This window comes from Abramis brama (assembly GCF_963993115.1).
Source record: "Abramis brama genome assembly, chromosome: 8".
Taxonomy (NCBI): Eukaryota; Metazoa; Chordata; class Actinopteri; order Cypriniformes; family Leuciscidae; genus Abramis; species Abramis brama.
Genome location: NC_139970.1, coordinates 6,879,373 through 6,897,231, shown reverse-complemented (window position 1 = coordinate 6,897,231; position 17,859 = coordinate 6,879,373). Strand labels below are relative to the sequence as shown.

The 17,859-nt window shown below is 38.4% G+C and overlaps 1 protein-coding gene across 1 annotated transcript in view; it reads right to left on the bottom strand.

The window, feature by feature from the left end:
- The window catches only part of LOC311088252 (sacsin-like), a 37,754-nt gene extending 21,670 nt beyond the window's left edge, over positions 1-16,084 (bottom strand). The window contains exons 1-5 of the mRNA XM_084122107.1: positions 16,022-16,084; positions 7,143-7,197; positions 3,728-3,815; positions 3,500-3,611; positions 2,053-2,199 (exon numbers count right to left, since the gene is read on the bottom strand). Coding sequence (XP_083978233.1) covers positions 2,053-2,199; positions 3,500-3,611; positions 3,728-3,815; positions 7,143-7,177 — 382 coding nt within the window. The 5' untranslated portion in view covers positions 7,178-7,197; positions 16,022-16,084. The remainder of the gene's footprint in view (positions 1-2,052; positions 2,200-3,499; positions 3,612-3,727; positions 3,816-7,142; positions 7,198-16,021) is intronic.
- Between the last annotated feature and the right edge of the window lie 1,775 nt (positions 16,085-17,859).

Here is a 17,859-nt window from a genome sequence, read left to right as displayed (position 1 = left end):
AGACGTTCCTCTCATTGGTTGCCGCAACAATAACGATCATTCTATAATCCCACCCACTTTGAAGCGGTACTAACTGCAGTGGAAAAGCAAACCGAGCAAAAGCGAACCGAGTCGTGCCGTGCCGAGCCGAGTTGTGCCACGCAGTGGAAAAGTGAAGTGAGCCGTACTGTGCCGCACCGAGCCGAGCCGTACTGAGCCGTACCATGCAGTGGAAAAGCGCCATTACATTCTCCCGTCAAGTTTTTTAAAAGATCACAACCTTTGCGTGGGAAGTGGCGTATGCACGTTTCCAGCCCCATTTTGTGCGTATGCCATATTTATAAATGAGACCCCAGGTCAGTCAATGACGTCATTAGTATGCAATTAACAATTAACTGAGTGCTGATAGTCTATAATTAAAGATGCACCAATTATTAAAATGTTGCCCAATACAAGAAGTCAATATTAATTATTTCCCCGCCATTGACAGAATTTTCTGGCTTTTTGTGTTTTCACTGTTATACGGTACGGGGTGTTATGACAGATCTCAACTAGTACAGAATCTAGAAATCATAACACAGGAAAAAAGGAGCAAAAACACACGATGAAAGCATTGTATGCGCACATTGTATTGTTTGAAAACAAAAGAATTTAGTTTTTTTTTTTTAATGAAACTTACCCACATTCAAGTGATGATAAAAAAGAATGAATGAAGCTAGAATAAAACTTTTTTTTTAAGCAGAGGCTCTGTTCTTTCTTTTGATATACAGTATTGAATGTTCAAATATTCATGACAAAATATTCTGGGCGCCATGAACTTTTTGTAAAAAAAATTCAAAAATGCTGGCGGTGGCTGACAACTGTTATTACCCATTTTTCTGCACCCCCCATTTTGGAAAGGGGGTCATAAATGACATACCCAAAATAAAAAGGTTGCTGCTCATAAGTCATTCTGAATAGACACACAACTAACATATATTTAGAAAGCCAACACTTGAGAGTTTACCATTTAAGACTCAGAATTACTCTGACTGTTATTAATATAGAGATATATAATGTTAAATGTTAACAATATTCATTTTAAATGTATAAAAAAATATGTGGCTGTAGTGTAGCCTTCAGCCAAAACTTGCTTAAAACCACCAATAACCACCATGAGTGTTTGCATTAACTTTCTATTGCGATCTAATGTGTGTTTTGGTCATATTATGTTGTTGAAATGTGTTATTTATAACCTTTTATTAGAATCGCTGCACCTGCTTAGAATTTCATGTAATCCTTTATTGTTATGAAAATAAGCCAAATCTCATGAAAATCACATACAAATCATTTGATATCTTAATTGTGTGTTTATTAGCTTCATGTTTCAAGTGTAGAAGTATTTTTCTGTGTTTGTTGTGTACAGAACTGACTGTGGAAGTGTAATAAATATATCAATATTTCCAGATTTGAGCACTTTTGGACTAAAAGCCCTGATGAACACTATTCAGTGAAACGTTGTCTACACAAATAAACAGAAGCAGACGTGACTGAATATGAATGTGTTGTTATTCTATTCAAAATATTTAAAAAAAATACACATTGATTATTTTGCACTCCTGAAATAAATTAGGACATTAATGTCACTGCAACCTAGTTTTATCATAAACAGTGGTGAATACTGAAGCTGGAGTCTTAAATATTTCTAATGATGCTCAGTTTGTCCAGATCAAGTAAGAGTGTGATGTTTTAATGTGCAGTGAAATTTGAACAACAATAATCTGGCGTCCTCTGCGATTTTTGTGTATTTTTTTTTGAAATGCTGGCAGGGAAAGAGTTAAATTTATATGTGTTTATATAATTATATTATTATATAATATTAAATTTATATATTTTATGCTATTTTAGTTTTATTTAAAGATTAACTTTAAGTGAGTGTTAGATGATGGAAAAGAAAAAGGGAAATAAGCATACACATTTTACTATTAATAATAGACTAGCCAATAAAAAAGGTTACTGTGTTCTGTAACAGTCTCTTTCTGTACATAATTCTATGAAGGTTTGCGTTTCTAGTAACTTGTTAGTCTAGTTCACCTGTAATATGATAAACAGAGTTGAAGCCGATCCCAAATCTCCCGACTTTTGTTGGGTCATCCTGCTTGATGCTTCTGCCAACTCTCTGGATTCCCTCCCAGTCTTCCTCTGTGAAGGCTGCATCATTGAAGGCATAGAGAGCCGGTCCTGCCATCAAAGATACAAACAGATGATCAAACAAACATGACCAAACAACTTTGAAAATAACATACTTTGCCTATAGCGCAGTAAAGACTTTCAGTATCTGGACAAATACTGGTCATGGTCATGGTCATTTACTGAATTCCCTTATTTTCAGCTCATTTTATTTTAATTTAGGACGAAACTGTGATTTTGACCTGGTTTTGAGATAGAAAGAGTTTTGAGACACAATACTGGTGACCAGAGCTTTTCAAGAGAGAATCACAGATGTCAGTTATTAATGGCAAAGCGGGTTCAATTTATTATTTTGCTGCCAATGTCCAATCAACAATCAGATCATTTTTTCCCATGCAAATAGTTCTCATGATCCTCACAACCTTTACAGAGCTTCAGTTGAGCTTCAATCCACTCCTACTGATATAGTCACATATAATAAAGCTTATACTTATACTTAAACACTTATACTGTTATTCACTAAACTGAAAGATAAGCAAATAGCCCATCTTGTTGGCAGAGTCTATTTACACTAACTCCGCCCACTGACGTCTGTTTGGGCCAGACTAAATCACTGCATTATTAACAGTAGCAATAGTGTAGAGGTAAAGTGTGTGGCAGAAAGTTTTAACCCAAATCGACCTGAGATCATAATCCGCCTTTTGCTGAACTCGCTCTACTTCCTTTTCCCATCGCATATCAGATCGGAAAGGCATGTATATTCAATAGAAATGAAGACAACATTCGAAAAGTGGAAATAAAGTGTGTTTATGTGTTTAATAATGCATGTGTTTAATAATAAAGTGTTTAGGGTTAGGGGTTGGTGTAGGGACGGCTTTATTGTCCCAATAAGGCAGCATCCATTTAATAATTTTAATAAATATAATAATTTACACTCTATGTTATAATTGCATACCGTATAATGTACAACAACACTGAGGTGGAAATGCTGTCTGCCACTATTTGAAGTATAAATAGCATCTAACTACTTGTAGTGTAATTAGAATCTATTGCTACTTGCATGGTGTAAATATCATCTATCGATAAGAAAATATGGTATTTTCACCAAGTGCAAATAGCCACTGCCAAAAAGTTGGATTTAATATAAAAACATACTGTAAATTTCAGAGCTCAAAACTCGATTCCCATTAAAAAAAGGCAGAAGGTGTAGTTGCAAAACTCTTCATGGTTGTGACATATGAATGAGGACAAATGTAAAACCCTAGACTGTAATATCCTTTGTGGCGGGCTCTACAGTAATTTTATAAAGTTTAAGTCTAGTGTGATTTAAATCTGTTTGCAACACAAATACCTTGATACTTTCCGAGCTCTTCAGTCCACAGGCTCTGAGTCTCATAATGCCTCTCGTCATGAATAAACACCACACGTGAAGCTCCTGCATCATCTGCATTCTGGATCAGCTCCTGGTACGTTACAGGATTAATATTAAACACAGATACGATGAGATATTTAAGATACATACCAGTTAACAATGATGTGAAAGTGTTCATGCAACATTTAAACCTTTTTTTTAGCCTACCTTCAATATTTGTCCTCCATCTGGGTACCTTCTCAAAATTTCTTTCAGGTAATCAATGAATGGTGGAGACGTCGCACCAAATTTATTTCTGCATTGAACAATGTAAAGTTAATCACAAACTGCTCAAAACACAGACAGAGCAAATTCAAGTTTCATGTGATTGTCACGTCTATTCAGTTTTGTTAGTTCTTAGTTTCTGTTTTCCCAGACTTTTAGTTTGTTTTCATCATTCACATGTGTTTCTTTGTCTCAGTTTCCTGCCAGTTATCAGTTGTCATGAACAATCATCTAATCATCTCACCTGTTCGTTATCATCTCTTTATCGTGTGTATTTAAGGCCTTGTCCACATGGAGATGCGTTTAGTTGTATACATACAAATTTTGTCTGTTAAAGCTCTGTCCTCTGTGCCAGGAGCAGCAGCTCATTTGCATTTAAAGGGATACTTCAGGATTTAGCATTAAGCTTTGTATTAGTAGAAAACCTGTAGTATTTTCAAATTACTGTGCTTTCCACCCTCATATCCCCCTGAGACAAGAGATTTATGTATTTTTTGTCTGGAAAAAATCCTGTAGTCTTTAGACTCTGGCCAGAAAATCCTCCGATGACGCAAAATGACGATTTTTGCATCATCGGAGGATTTTCTGTCCAGAGGCTAAAGACTACAGCCAGTAGGAGGCGTTGTTCCACATGTTTTCAGCCCGCCCATAGAGGGTGGGATCGCACTCACAGAATGTACACACAGTGTCAGCTGCCTTTCTTTGGAAGCTAAGCTAGCAGGCTCTTGTTCTGTTCCGCAGTGTTCAGTCCCGCTCCCGCAAAGATTTGTCATTTTTAGTCCCGCTCCCGTCCGCATCTGTGATATTATGTCCCGTTCCCGCCCGCAAATGCCCGCAAGACGGCAGGCAGGATGTATGTTCACTTTCTGTCTCACGAAAGGTCTTGAAAAAAAAATGCGATTTGTGTCCGTTGTATGTTAACACCTTTTGTCATTTATCGCAGCAGGCAAAAGGTAGTTGATTCCCCTCTCCATCATGCACAACCGAAAAAGACTGCCAAATGTCTGATTTAAGGTTTCGTGATATTTTTTTGTAGTAAATGTGCCTTTCTTTAGAGAAGTGCTTACATCTGAAGCGCTTAGGCCTATATCTGAAGCACTAGAGGTGCTCTTTTCCTCGTCCACGCTGTCTATTTTGAACTTGAAGCTTTCGAATTCGAACACGGAGCAGCGGGAAGGAATTGTCTCTAAGCAAGTGTGCGTGAACGACAACATCCAAGTTTAGGCTGCTTAAAACGTTTTTATTGCTGCCAAACATAATCTCCCTCACAACTACAAATTATGTACGCTACTTTAATCATTTATATATTTTACTTTACACTCATATTTAATTTGCGGGAGTGCAGCGTATCATCCCCCCCGCCTGCACCTGCAAGTGCACCTTCATCATCCCGCCCGCTCCCGCAATGACCTTTCAAAATTTGTCCCGCTCAGTTTTGCGTCGGGTCCCGCGGGAGTGCAGAACTCTATTTTCAACTGTGCTCTCTTACCGGTAGGCGTGGCTTGGGAGTGGCCTCCTAGGGCAGCGAAGCAAGTGCATTCTGGGAGTTGTTGTCTTTCATCAACATGAGCCAAAAATACATTTTCTGGCTTTTCTCAGTCTAGAAAGCTCCAAATTAAAAAATTTCTTCACATTTCTTCTACATAAATGACCTATTTTAAAGGGATAGTTCGCCCAAAAATGATATTTAAGCCATGATTTACTCACCCTCAAGCCGTTCGAGATGCATATGTCAATCTTTTTTCAGACGAACACATTTTCAGTTATTTTAGAAAATATCTTAGATCTTTCAGTGGTTATAATGTGAAGCAATGGGGTCCAGCTGATTCACGTTCGAAAATGTACATGCATCCTTCTCAAAAATAATAAGCCGGATGGATTATTTTTGAGAAGGATGCATGTACATTTTCGAACGTGAATCAGCTGGACCCCATTGCCTCACATTATAACAACTGAAAGATCTAAGACATTTTCTAAAATAACTGAAAATGTGTTCGTCTGAAAAAAGATTGACATATGCATCTCGAACGGCTTGAGGGTGAGTAAATCATGGCTTAAATATCATTTTTGGGCGAACTATCCCTTTAAATACACATTAATCTTTCCAGAGGTGAAGTATCCCTTTAAAGAAACAGACACAAAACTGCGTTTTTGCTCACCCTCAAAAAGTGACAACTTTAACTTGCTATATAAGAATATCTGTGGGGTGTTTTGAGCTAAAACTTCACATACACACTCTGGGGACATCAGAGACTTATTTTACATTATACCACCCCTTTAACCTCACACAGACAGTTTTAGCCTTTTATGTTCAAACCGGAGTCAGACAATGATGGAGAGACTCAAGAAGAAGTGACAACATGTAGAAGCAACAGGACATTTCTGAATGGTTAGTTGATGAATTTATGCAGCTGATGTGCAGTTATCTTCTAGTCATTGATTAGCATATTCTGTCTTGATAATCTATAAATCATGTTCCAGGGGCGGGTTTATGTAAATTCTAGGGTTTGTGATGTCACTAACCCGGGAGGAAGCTCCTGTAGTCTCTACCAGCCGTTTATTGTAGTCCTTAAAAAACGATTTCTTTAAAAGCAAATATCTCCCTTTGGTTTGAACTTTGAGCGTCGTAACTTTGCAGATGTTGTTTAAAGTTAAAAAAGTGAAATCATAATCAACCACCCCTTTAAGTTAATCATCAATTACTAGTGTGTTTGTGCAATTTGCATTTAGAAGATATAAGCATTCAAAACAATGATTTTGATGGCATCACTCTGCACTTCAGCTTCATCTGATTTTCTGTCCAATCAAATGCTCTTTAGAATCTGAAGCTCCGCCCCCTACACTATAAATAGACGCTGAGGCTGCAGCACATAGTGCATTCAGACAATGTAAATATGCTTTCCATTGGGGCGAATGAAGAGTCGGCACAGACCAGAAAACTTATCAGACCCATTTGAATTCTGCACAGAATGCTGTATTTTAAAGCGATTTGGAGGAGATTAGCAGGAGAAACGGTTAGAGATTAGGAGGAAACTGAGGCTTTACCGAACTCAAGGCTCTGGCCGAGCTGTGATTTAAACTAAACACTATTGGCTATTTAAAAAAGGGGAGGAGCTGATCGATATGCCCCGCCCTGTCTTCCTGATTCAGTGGACATTACGTCAACACATTGAATAATACTGTGCGTTTCAAGGCACTCAGTGGGACTCTAGATGCAAACAGGGATGATTAACGTAACCAGGAACACGCAAACTCAATCAAAAAATGTGGAGGCAAACTAGCAAAGGGGAACACAGGCAAACAGGAACAAAACTGGACATAATCGTTACAAAAACATGTAGTGAATAAAACCACATACTTCTTTTTCTTCTTTTGCCTCGATGCTGAACTCATTGTTCTTCTTTTACATTCTCCTGTGTGGTAAAAAAAAAAAAAAAAAACTGCTTAAAAAACAACAACTTTAACTTTAAAATTCTCCAAATTCTTAAAAGAAGAACTTTTCGAACAGTTATTCAGTGGAAACTGTTACAATACTGTAAATGCAATCTCAATAAAAAAGTAAAATATAATGGTTAATAGATTACACACACCTCGCAGAATCTGCTAAATGTTAATCTTTGAAAAAAATAAGATTTTTGAAGAAAAAATGATTTTTATGTGATCATAAAAATTTATTTTTTTTCTTTATTTTGTACTGCCCTGAACAAGCTAAACAGCATAACAGATTTTTCCGTACAGTCGACAAGAGAAAATAATAACTGAATTTACACTGAACCAGGTCAGAGCACTGTGTGTTATTGGTTGATCTACGACTGTTTTCATGTTTTGTGATGGTCTAGCAGTGAAACTGTCCGCTGTTCTTCAAAAAAATCCTCTAGCTCCTGCACATTCTTTGATTTCCAGCATTTTCTGTTGTGATGCGTATTACTATGCGAAAGGTGACGTTGGAGGAACTAAATCAACCAAAACGCCACTGCCTTAAAAAACTTTTTAGCATGATTAGAAATTCACGTCTGAAAAAAACACTGATCTTATGAAAAATGTTAAAAGGCAGATGTGGTGGGTTGTTATATACCCCTTTATAATTTTTGTCATGACTTTTTTAAATATCGGATCTTTAAATATTAATGGTTGTTGTAGTACAGTATAAAGAAATGATCTTTTCAATTCCAACAGGTTTTATCGTAGTTTTTGTCTCCTCCATTGACTTGCATTGGATGTGCTGTGAGGTACGGTATTACTCCGCCGCCGGAAACTGAAATGGGGTTCAGGGGTTGTTTTCTTCTTCTTCTTCGTGTTTTTTTTTTTTTTTTTTTACGGCGGATCGCAAACAATGAAATGCCAGTGGTTTGCTTGCAAAGGTGCATTATCGCCACCAACTAGGCTGGAGTGTCTATTATTCAAGCTCTCAACGGAAGAATCTACGGGTGTGAGACGTTTGGAAAAATAGGTCCACAGTTTTACAACGAATGGTAAAACACCTGTTGGAAAGCATATTTTGCAGCGATTTTTGTGTGAGCATATCAGTGGACACCCCTGACCACTCGGTGAGTTTCACGTCTTTGTAAACGAAAGTTTAATGCGTTTTAGGAAGGAGTGTTCGAGTGCACCTATAGGGAATGTGAAGGTACGTCACGCAGTGTTGCATTATGGGACGTGGGCGCCATCTTAGGAGGCACGATCTCTGTTTACCTTTTCGCCGCCCGTTGCTATGACATGTAATAGTTGGGTGTGTTTGGCTAAAACGAGGTAAAATTGAAGAAAAACGGAAGAAATTGAAAGAAAAAGAGAAGGGACCCTATTGGGAGAAACTAAATGTCACTGCCAAAAACGTTATTTGGACAAACTGTCCGCGATAAACAACGTTGATCCATATGATTTAGCAGCCCGAGACTGGATTACAGATCCAGACGCACTAACGTTACCTCCGCTCACAAATCTGGACATCGTTAACCTTGTTTTTGAATTGAGTGCGTACACTTTGCAGGAGTTTAAGAGCTATACATCCCTTCAAAATAGATTGATGTATTCTTTGCCCATCCCTGTTTATGTTTAACGTTATTTAAAAGAGTCTTTGTGGATGCAATCAGTACAGAAACAGATAAAAGCCACTTAATGTATTTATTAAGCAGTTATACAAAACCTTGATTCACTAACATTTTAAAAGGGCATGTAAAAAGATGTGCAGAATATCAAAGAAAATTGTTAATTGAAAACAAAATAAATATAATTTATTTGATTCGTGCAATGTGGCTTTATCGTCTGCTAACATGAACCACAAAATCAACATAATTCATCAACTATCCTGCAAGTCATCAAGGAATATACAATACAAAACCTCTAGCTTTGTACAACTTTTAACAAACGTTTTTACAAACCAGTTGATTTAGCAATCACTGCACAACACTTGGACACATGTTTGTAAGAGCACAGCAGACTATGACAACTTTGTCCAAGAACCACAGTCTCACCCTCACATGGCAGAACCATATTTATGGGAATTTTAGAAGACAATATTTTGTATTTGTTTATTAAAATTATTATTTTTTTCTCATTATTGCGGTAACCCACGCGATCCGGCGCCTTCTCGTCAGCTCCTCCATCTGCTTCCCGTGTTGTTTTTTCAAGGAAGGAAAGTGGAAAAAACGTATTCTGTTCATTTTCCTCCCTGAACGATCGTGTGACCTGCTATGGCAGTTCTTGATCGAGCAGTACTGACCAACCATATCGACGTTAATAATCTCAACAGAAAATCTAAACACAGCCTCCAACACATGAATTCACATACAGCGGAATAGGGCGCGATCCTCTCAATATGGCGGCGGACCTATAATGCAACACGGTGTGACGTCACCTTCACATTCCCTATACACCCAGTCTACTGGTGGGGGGGAAAGCGAAAGAAACCTAAAATTCTCAGTGCAGCAGCATTTGTCCAAAATTTTATCTTAACCGTTCTATTTGATCAGAAACGATCTGTAAACAGGGCTTTAAGTGTAAAATACCGAACTTGTCCTTTAAGTCATAATCAATATTTATGAATATTTTCTAATAAGAGACGTGATCTTAATTTTAATAATCATTTGAAATTGGAGTCAGATTAAGCGTAGAGCTAAAGTAATATTGAAACTAAATTCTAATAAATTAAGTGAACTTCTGTCACAGGTCGGGGTGGAGCGCCAGCGGGCCGCCCACCCCTCCGCCCGCGTGCCGCCCCTGAGGAGCTGACCGTGGACACAAAGGAGGCAGACACAGAATTAAAAATAAATATTCTTTATTAAATAATAAAAACAATATAAAGTCCCTTCCACATCCTCTTTTCTTCGGGAGCAGGTTCTTCCAGCATCAGCAGGCTCTTCCAGCATCAGCCGGCTCTTCACTAGCCTCAGGCTCTTCCAGCATTAACAGGCTCTTCCAGTATCAGCAGGCCCTTCCAGCGTTAGCCGGCTCTTCACTAGCCTCAGGCTCTTCCAGCATTAACAGGCTCTTCCAGCATCAGCAGGCTCTTCCAGCATCAGCAGGCCCTTCCGGCATTAGCCGGCTCTTCACTAGCCTCAGGCTCTTCCAGCATTAACGGGCTCTTCCAGCATCAGCAGGCTCTTCCAGCATTAGCAGGCCCTTCCGGCATTAGCCGGTTCTTCACTAGCCTCAGGCTCTTCCAGCATTAACGGGCTCTTCCAGCATCAGCAGGCTCTTCCAGCGTTAGCAGGCCCTTCCGGCATTAGCCGGCTCTTCACTAGCCTCAGGCTCTTCCAGCATTAACGGGCTCTTCCAGCATCAGCAGGCTTTTCCAGCATTAGCAGGCCCTTCCGGCATTAGCCGGTTCTTCACTAGCCTCCGGCAGAGAGTGGAAGATACATGTAACTCACAGCGTTAGCAGATTCTTCAAGCGTTAGCAGGGTCTTCACTGGACTCAGGCAGAGAGAGGAATGAATACATGTAACTCACAGCGTTAGCAGGGTCTTCAAGCGTTAGCAGGTTCTTCACTGGACTCAGGCAGAGAACGGATACATGTAACTCACAGCATTAGCAGGTTCTTCAAGCGTTAGCAGGGTCTTCACTGGACTCAGGCAGAGAGAGAAATGGATACGTGTAACTCACAGCATTAGCAAGTTCTTCACTGGACTCAGGCAGAGAGTGGAAGATACATGTAACTCACAGCGTTAGCAGATTCTTCAAGCGTTAGCAGGGTCTTCACTGGACTCAGGCAGAGAACGGATACATGTAACTCACAGCATTAGCAGGTTCTTCAAGCGTTAGCAGGGTCTTCACTGGACTCAGGCAGAGAGAGAAATGGATACGTGTAACTCACAGCATTAGCAAGTTCTTCACTGGACTCAGGCAGAGAGTGGAAGATACATGTAACTCACAGCGTTAGCAGATTCTTCAAGCGTTAGCAGGGTCTTCACTGGACTCAGGCAGAGAGAGGAATGAATACATGTAACTCACAGCGTTAGCAGGGTCTTCAAGCGTTAGCAGGTTCTTCACTGGACTCAGGCAGAGAACGGATACATGTAACTCACAGCATTAGCAGGTTCTTCAAGCGTTAGCAGGGTCTTCACTGGACTCAGGCAGAGAGAGAAATGGATACGTGTAACTCACAGCATTAGCAAGTTCTTCACTGGACTCAGACAGAGGGAGGAATGGACAGCTGTGATTGCGAGTGAACAGCAGAAATAATTCCCACACTCACATTTCCACCACACACTGTAAGGTTTCACTCGTGCTCATTTCCACAATAAAACTGCAATTCAACAGACTCAGTGTACCAAGGCTTCCGCCCGCAATCCAGCCGAAGTTTTCTCTGGCTCTCTCATCTGTCTCTCTCATCTGTCTCTCTCGTCCTCTCTCTCCCGCCGCGACCGCGGCCACGGCCGCTCACGTGCTGCGCGTCTCACCTCTCATTCTCGTCGTGTCCCCCTCTGCTCGTGCCTCTCTCTCCCGCGGCCTCCCGCCGCGACCGCGGCCACGGCCGCTCACGTGCTGCCCCCTCTCTCTCACAACCCCCGCGGGGAAGAACCACCCTCACTTTCTCTTCCTCTGACTTTTTATACTCTCATGAGCTAGTGTGGCCCCATTCAAACGCTCAGCGCAAATTACCCACACCTGCTGTCAATCCGCCACTAGGTTACCATAGCGACAGGCACTCACCCAGGCTTTGGGACGGTGTTTCGCTTCCCAAATCTCAGCGGGGACATTTCTCTAACAGGGATAGTCCCGGGCTTATTTGTCACCCCGTGACACTTCACTGGAGCGCTGAAAAGACATACACTCATTATACCTTTGCCCACACCGTTGCATTCTGTTGTTGGGCCAATGGGTGGCCTTTACAAATATGAAAAGAACTTCAAAACTAAATTATTGTTGCCATTTTAATACTAAAATATTGCAGGATGCTTTACTTTGTGAGAATTTCAAATTCTTTTGGAATGACTGTTAGTTAAAAATGGAAGTTTGAAAATTTTCTTATGTGATGGGAGGTTGGTAAAGCAAACCTAAGAATCTTCACATTCTACTTCTATGGTGAAAGCAGCGATACAAAAACTTAAAAAAGGGATATACGAGCTTTGTAGAATATTCTTGTGAAAAATAATGATGATGGAAAGATACAAAATGAACATTTGAATATAAAGAAAGAACTTGGTTCATTATTACAAGAACAAGTGAAGGGAGCGTTAATAAGAATCTGTTCCATTAAAGACATGGATGCTCCTTCCTCAATTTTTTTTTTAATCTTGAAAAGAAAAGAGTCCAACAAAAGCAAATGTATCATCTTCGTCGGCCCGATGGGGTCATAACCTCTGACCCAGTGGAAATAAGGAACCTGGCAGTTAATTTTTATACGGACTTGTATGATGTTGAGGCTTGTGATCTTGAATGTGTTTCTGATTTGTTGAGGGATCTACCGAAAACTGACAAATGAACAGAAAAAATCTTTGGATGGACCAATTACTTTTAAGGAGATCACTGAGGCAATGAGACAGTTATCAAATGGCCGTTCTCCAGGAATTGATGGATTGCCAGCAGAGTTTTATCAGACATTTCGGAATGTACTGGGAAATGACTTGTATGAAGTTTTATTGGAAAGTATGAGGAATAAGTTACTTCCTATAAGTTGTCGAAGAGCAGTCCTTTCTTTGCTCCATAAAAAGGGGGATTTGTGCCTTCTAAAGAACTGGAGACCTGTCTCTTTACTGTGCATGGACTATAAAATACTTTCAAAATGTTTAGCAAATAGGTTGAAACATGTTTTGGAATTATTAGTTCACAGAGATCAAACATATTGTATTCCTAATAGGTCAATTACGGATAATCTTTTTTTGTTGAGAGATGTCATTGATTTGAATCAATTCAATAATGTTGACCTGGCTGTGTTTTCGTAATCATACATATCTTTTTGAGGTTTTGAAAAATGTTGGGTTTGGGAAGAATTTCATCTTATATTCAACTGCTATATTCTGAAGTGTTTGTGATTGTGAAAGCTGGTGGAGGATTGAGTGCACCAAGACCTGTGTTAAAAGGGATTACTGGCCTGTCCACTGTCTGGACAATTATATAGCCTTGTTATTGAGCCATTGTTGTGCAGGCTAAGAAGAGATCTCAATGGAATTAAGGTTCCTGATGTAAATGTCATGCATGGAATCTTGATATCAGCTTATGCTAATGATGTTACTGTTTTTATTTCAAATCAAAATGATGCTAATATTTTAACTGAAACTATGGGAAATTATGAAAAGGCATCATCAGTAAGGGTGCAATGGGGAAAAAGTTATATAGACTTATTATTGTTCAGTGGAAAAGTGGGCAAGGACCTCCAAGATTACCTGGTGTATTGTTGTGGGATAGAGATTGGCTGAACATGCTAGTGTGGTTTATTTATTTTTTTATTTTTTTGGAAATAAACAATTTCAGAATAAAAATTGGGAGGGAATGCTGGAAATTGTGTCTTCCTGATTGTCAGAAATCGCTATTACCATTGAAGTCATACAGAGGAAGAGTTGTAAATAATTTGGCTGCTTCAACTTTATGGCATAGACTCATTGTAATGGAACCACCTGAATAATTTATTTGCAAAATACAGAGGACATTTGTGGAGTTTTGGAGTGGAGAACACTGGATTCGAGCAGCAGCACTCTACCTTCCCGTTTACAAGGGAGGTCAAGGTCTGGTGGATGTGCGGAGTAAGATCTGTGCTTTTAGAATACAAGCAGCACAGAGATTCCTGTATTATAAGGACTTAACTTGGACTCAGACTGCAAAAATGATTCTACAAAAAGCAGGTGGTCTTAAATTAGACAGACATCTCTTTTTAATGGAACTGGATAGAGTGAATCTGTCTGAGGTTACACATTTTTAACGGCCAATGTTGCACTCTTGGAGAACGGTTTTAAAGTGGAAAGAGATGTTGATGAATCTGGGAGTTGGATACGAAAGGAAGTTTTGTTTTTCAACCCAATAATTCAGACAAGACTTTTGTCATCTGTAAGCGTGTGTGCATGTTTACAAAGACATGGCATTCTGACGCTGTGGCAACTTTTAATTAATGACTACTGGAAATCCGTGGAAACCTTGTAAAGAAGTAACAGGTTTAAAGTCCTCGCGCTTGACGGAAAAGCTGGTGGAAGAAATTGTTAATGCATTACCAAGCGACTATAGGAAAAATATTGGACAATAATTTCCATCAGATATAAGAAATGAGAGTTGCTGTTGTCGTCAGCGAAAGACGAGGATGAATCAGCAGGTTCAATTTTGTCTTTTAAAACTCCACAGCTGGACTTGTTAGAAATGACATCAAAGAAAGCCAAATATATCACTGAGCGAAACTTGATGCAAAACTTTAACTGCAGAGGGCAAAAGATCTCAAGGTGGCCAGTTTTGTTGAAGCCAGAATTTCTCATAAGAGATAGATGGAGAACTCTGTATAAACCTCCAGTAGAGAAAAGAACAGCAGATCTTGCAGATGGTGCAATAGCTACAGATAAACATGTGGCGCACCTGAACCCAGCAGTAGGGGTGGGATGTAGGTTTTGTGGAGAAGAAGAGAATTTAGAACATTTGTTTTTAAAATGTCAAAGACTGGAAGGTCTTTTTGATGTTCTTAATATAATATATAATTTTTCAAAAAGTAGGAAGATGTGTCTGTTAAATGATTTAATAGAAACTGCAAAATTGGCAATATGGAAAACCAGAAAAAAATCAAGGGTTACAATAATGTTGAATATTATGTATATATTGATTTAATGTATAGTATTAAAGTGATGTTAATGAAATTAGTAGCTGATAGACTAAAAAAGAATTTGCATACTATAGTCTTGTAAATAATGAGATGGGTTTCAATGATCTGTGGTGTGTTAATGTTTTGTGTATTGTTTCTGATGGACATCTGGCTTTGTTTTTTTTTGTTTGTTTTTTTTATACTGTATGTATATATATATATGTGTGTGAATTGTTGAAGATTATGAAGTGTTGTTTTTTAAATAAAGTTTTGTAAATCTCTCTCTCTCTCTCTCTCTCTCTCTCTCTCTCTCTCTCTCTCTCTCTCTCTCTCTCTCTCTCTCTCTCTCTCTGTGGATCTAATCAGTGAAGCTAGAAGCTCCAACAACACCCTACGCTCCACCCCTTAGATCCACAGAGCTCCCCTTTGGCTCTGCACCACTTGCATACACACATTCAATGTTCAAATAATATGTTAGATCACATTCTGAACAACTTTCCCTCAAGAACCAGTGGTTTCAATCAAAATTTGAAATAAATATTTGAAATTTCAAAAAAAAAAAAAAAATCCACTCAACCAGGGTTGAAAAAAATCGTCTATAAATTAGCCTATCTGAAATTGCTAAAAAAAGAAATTCATTTAAATCATGCTTAATGATTTAATCATTATAAATAATACATTGTATTTGTATGCATGCACTTAAAGGTCTTAATGCGCTTGAACCTCGACAACTGGTATTAAATACATTTTAAAGATTGTTTGTAAAGACATGTTTTTCAGAAGACAAAATAAGAACAATTGTGGACTATATATAAAAATCTGTTATGTAAAATGGCTTATTCATATTTGTGCTAAATAAAAACAACAACAACAATTATGATCCCTGTTTTTACTTTTTAAAGAAAAATACATATTATTAATGTTATGTTGGTGAGTTATATTATAGCCTATTACATTATAGTATTATATTATATTAATAACATTTCAAAAACGTTGTTCTTCTACATGCGGTTATCTCCTACCTTCAGTGGTCCTGATGCTGAGTGAGTGCAGAGTGAAGAGTGATGCGATCAGGAGGAGACTGATAAAGCCTCTCTAGGTTTCTGTTCACTGGAAAGATTCTGTTTAGCAAAAACGAAACTTAACACTCCTCCTTCGCTCATAGTTCAATCAATGAGTTGTCAAATAAACCATTTTTCATTCAAAATAGCACAGTTTTTAACTAAACCAGACACCTAAAGTAACTGTTGCAAACCAAAAACAGGATACTTGAAAATCATGGTTAATTTGTGGTTACCATGGTTCCCTTTTCACAATCCCTTTACAGTCCCTGATGGTAATTATAGGTGTGCACAATGTCATTTTACAAATAAATGTCATACTTTTAGCCATCCCCATTCTGGGAAACAGTTAAAAATGAAGGGAATAATTTCGTGTAACACCAAAAATGTAATTTATATGATTAAATGCCCGTGTGGTTTAGCATACATAGGTAAAACTCAGCATTGTTTGAAAATGCGCATTGCAATATATGTTTGAATGACCAAAAGAATCCCATTGCTGTCCATTTCAATGCCTTTAAACACAATCTGTCGACAATCTGGTATAGAACTAGTAAGAGTACCCAGAAGGGGTGGTAACATTAATAAGATCTTACTACAGAGGGAAGCTTTTTATATACATACACTTAATACTCCTTCTCCAAAAGGTTTAAATATGGAGTTTGACTTGAAAATCTTCTTGTGAATATCTTTTTTTTTTCTCTTTCTTTCAATCATGTTGGTTCATGATCATGTATCAAGTGGTTATCTGTGTGTGATTAAGTCGTTACTGCACAGAATGATTAGTTCATTAATGAGGTATGTGATGGTTCACACTGATATAAATTGTAACTGTCTATTATTGTTGCTTGCCTGACGAAGACCCTTTGGGTCGAAACGTTGCTCTTTTTAATAAATCTTTGGGAGCAGAAGCAGCAGTATGCAGATTTTTTGTTTATTTTGAGTTACCATGGTTTAACAACCATAACCTTATTTTACTTTTTTGTGTAGTAAAAACATGGTTAATTTTCGTAAGAGAAATGACACCTAGATGACTAAATAGAAAAGAGCAGAACATTTAAAGAACAGGCCTATACTAGTCACTCTTCAATATCGAAAAGAGAAAGAAACAAAAGAAACAAGGATTCTAAAAGCTTTTTAAAACGTTAGAAGGAGATCCCTTTTTAATGTATTATGATTTACCTTGCAAAAAATACTGTAATAAATGTAGCATGCTGGAATCTTTACTCTAGGGGATAACAGGGCTACCTAAGTAAATATAATTATAAATAATTAGGCTACTTTTATTTTGATAGCATGGCAGTGACTAGGCTGCGTTCTGTATGGCTTCCATCATGAAAGAGAGAAAACTAATTTCCCTTTGTTTACAGTGTATTACATCTACTAGTGATAATATCACTGTCAGCTTGTGTGATTTTCGCCAAAAACCTGAAAATGCTGACGTGTATTTCATGGCGCCATATTCTACATCCATGTCCGTTCATCTGTGGTGAATTAGCTTATCTCACCATAACCAGAGTCTGACTCTTGTGCACTGAATAATGTAACGAGACACTCTGTAAAGCTTCAGTTCAGGGAGTGATGATGTTCTGTGCGGAAACTGTGGTGAAAGCGGTGAGTCTGCATTTTTGTATTCTTGGATGTTGCGTAATCACGAACAGGGTGAAATGATGAAATTATATATTCTTCTGCTGAATACAAAAGAAGATATTTTGAAGAATGTTAGAAACCAAACAGTTAATGGACCCCACTGACTTCCATAGTATTTTTTCACTCTCTGTGGTCATAAAAATCCCAGG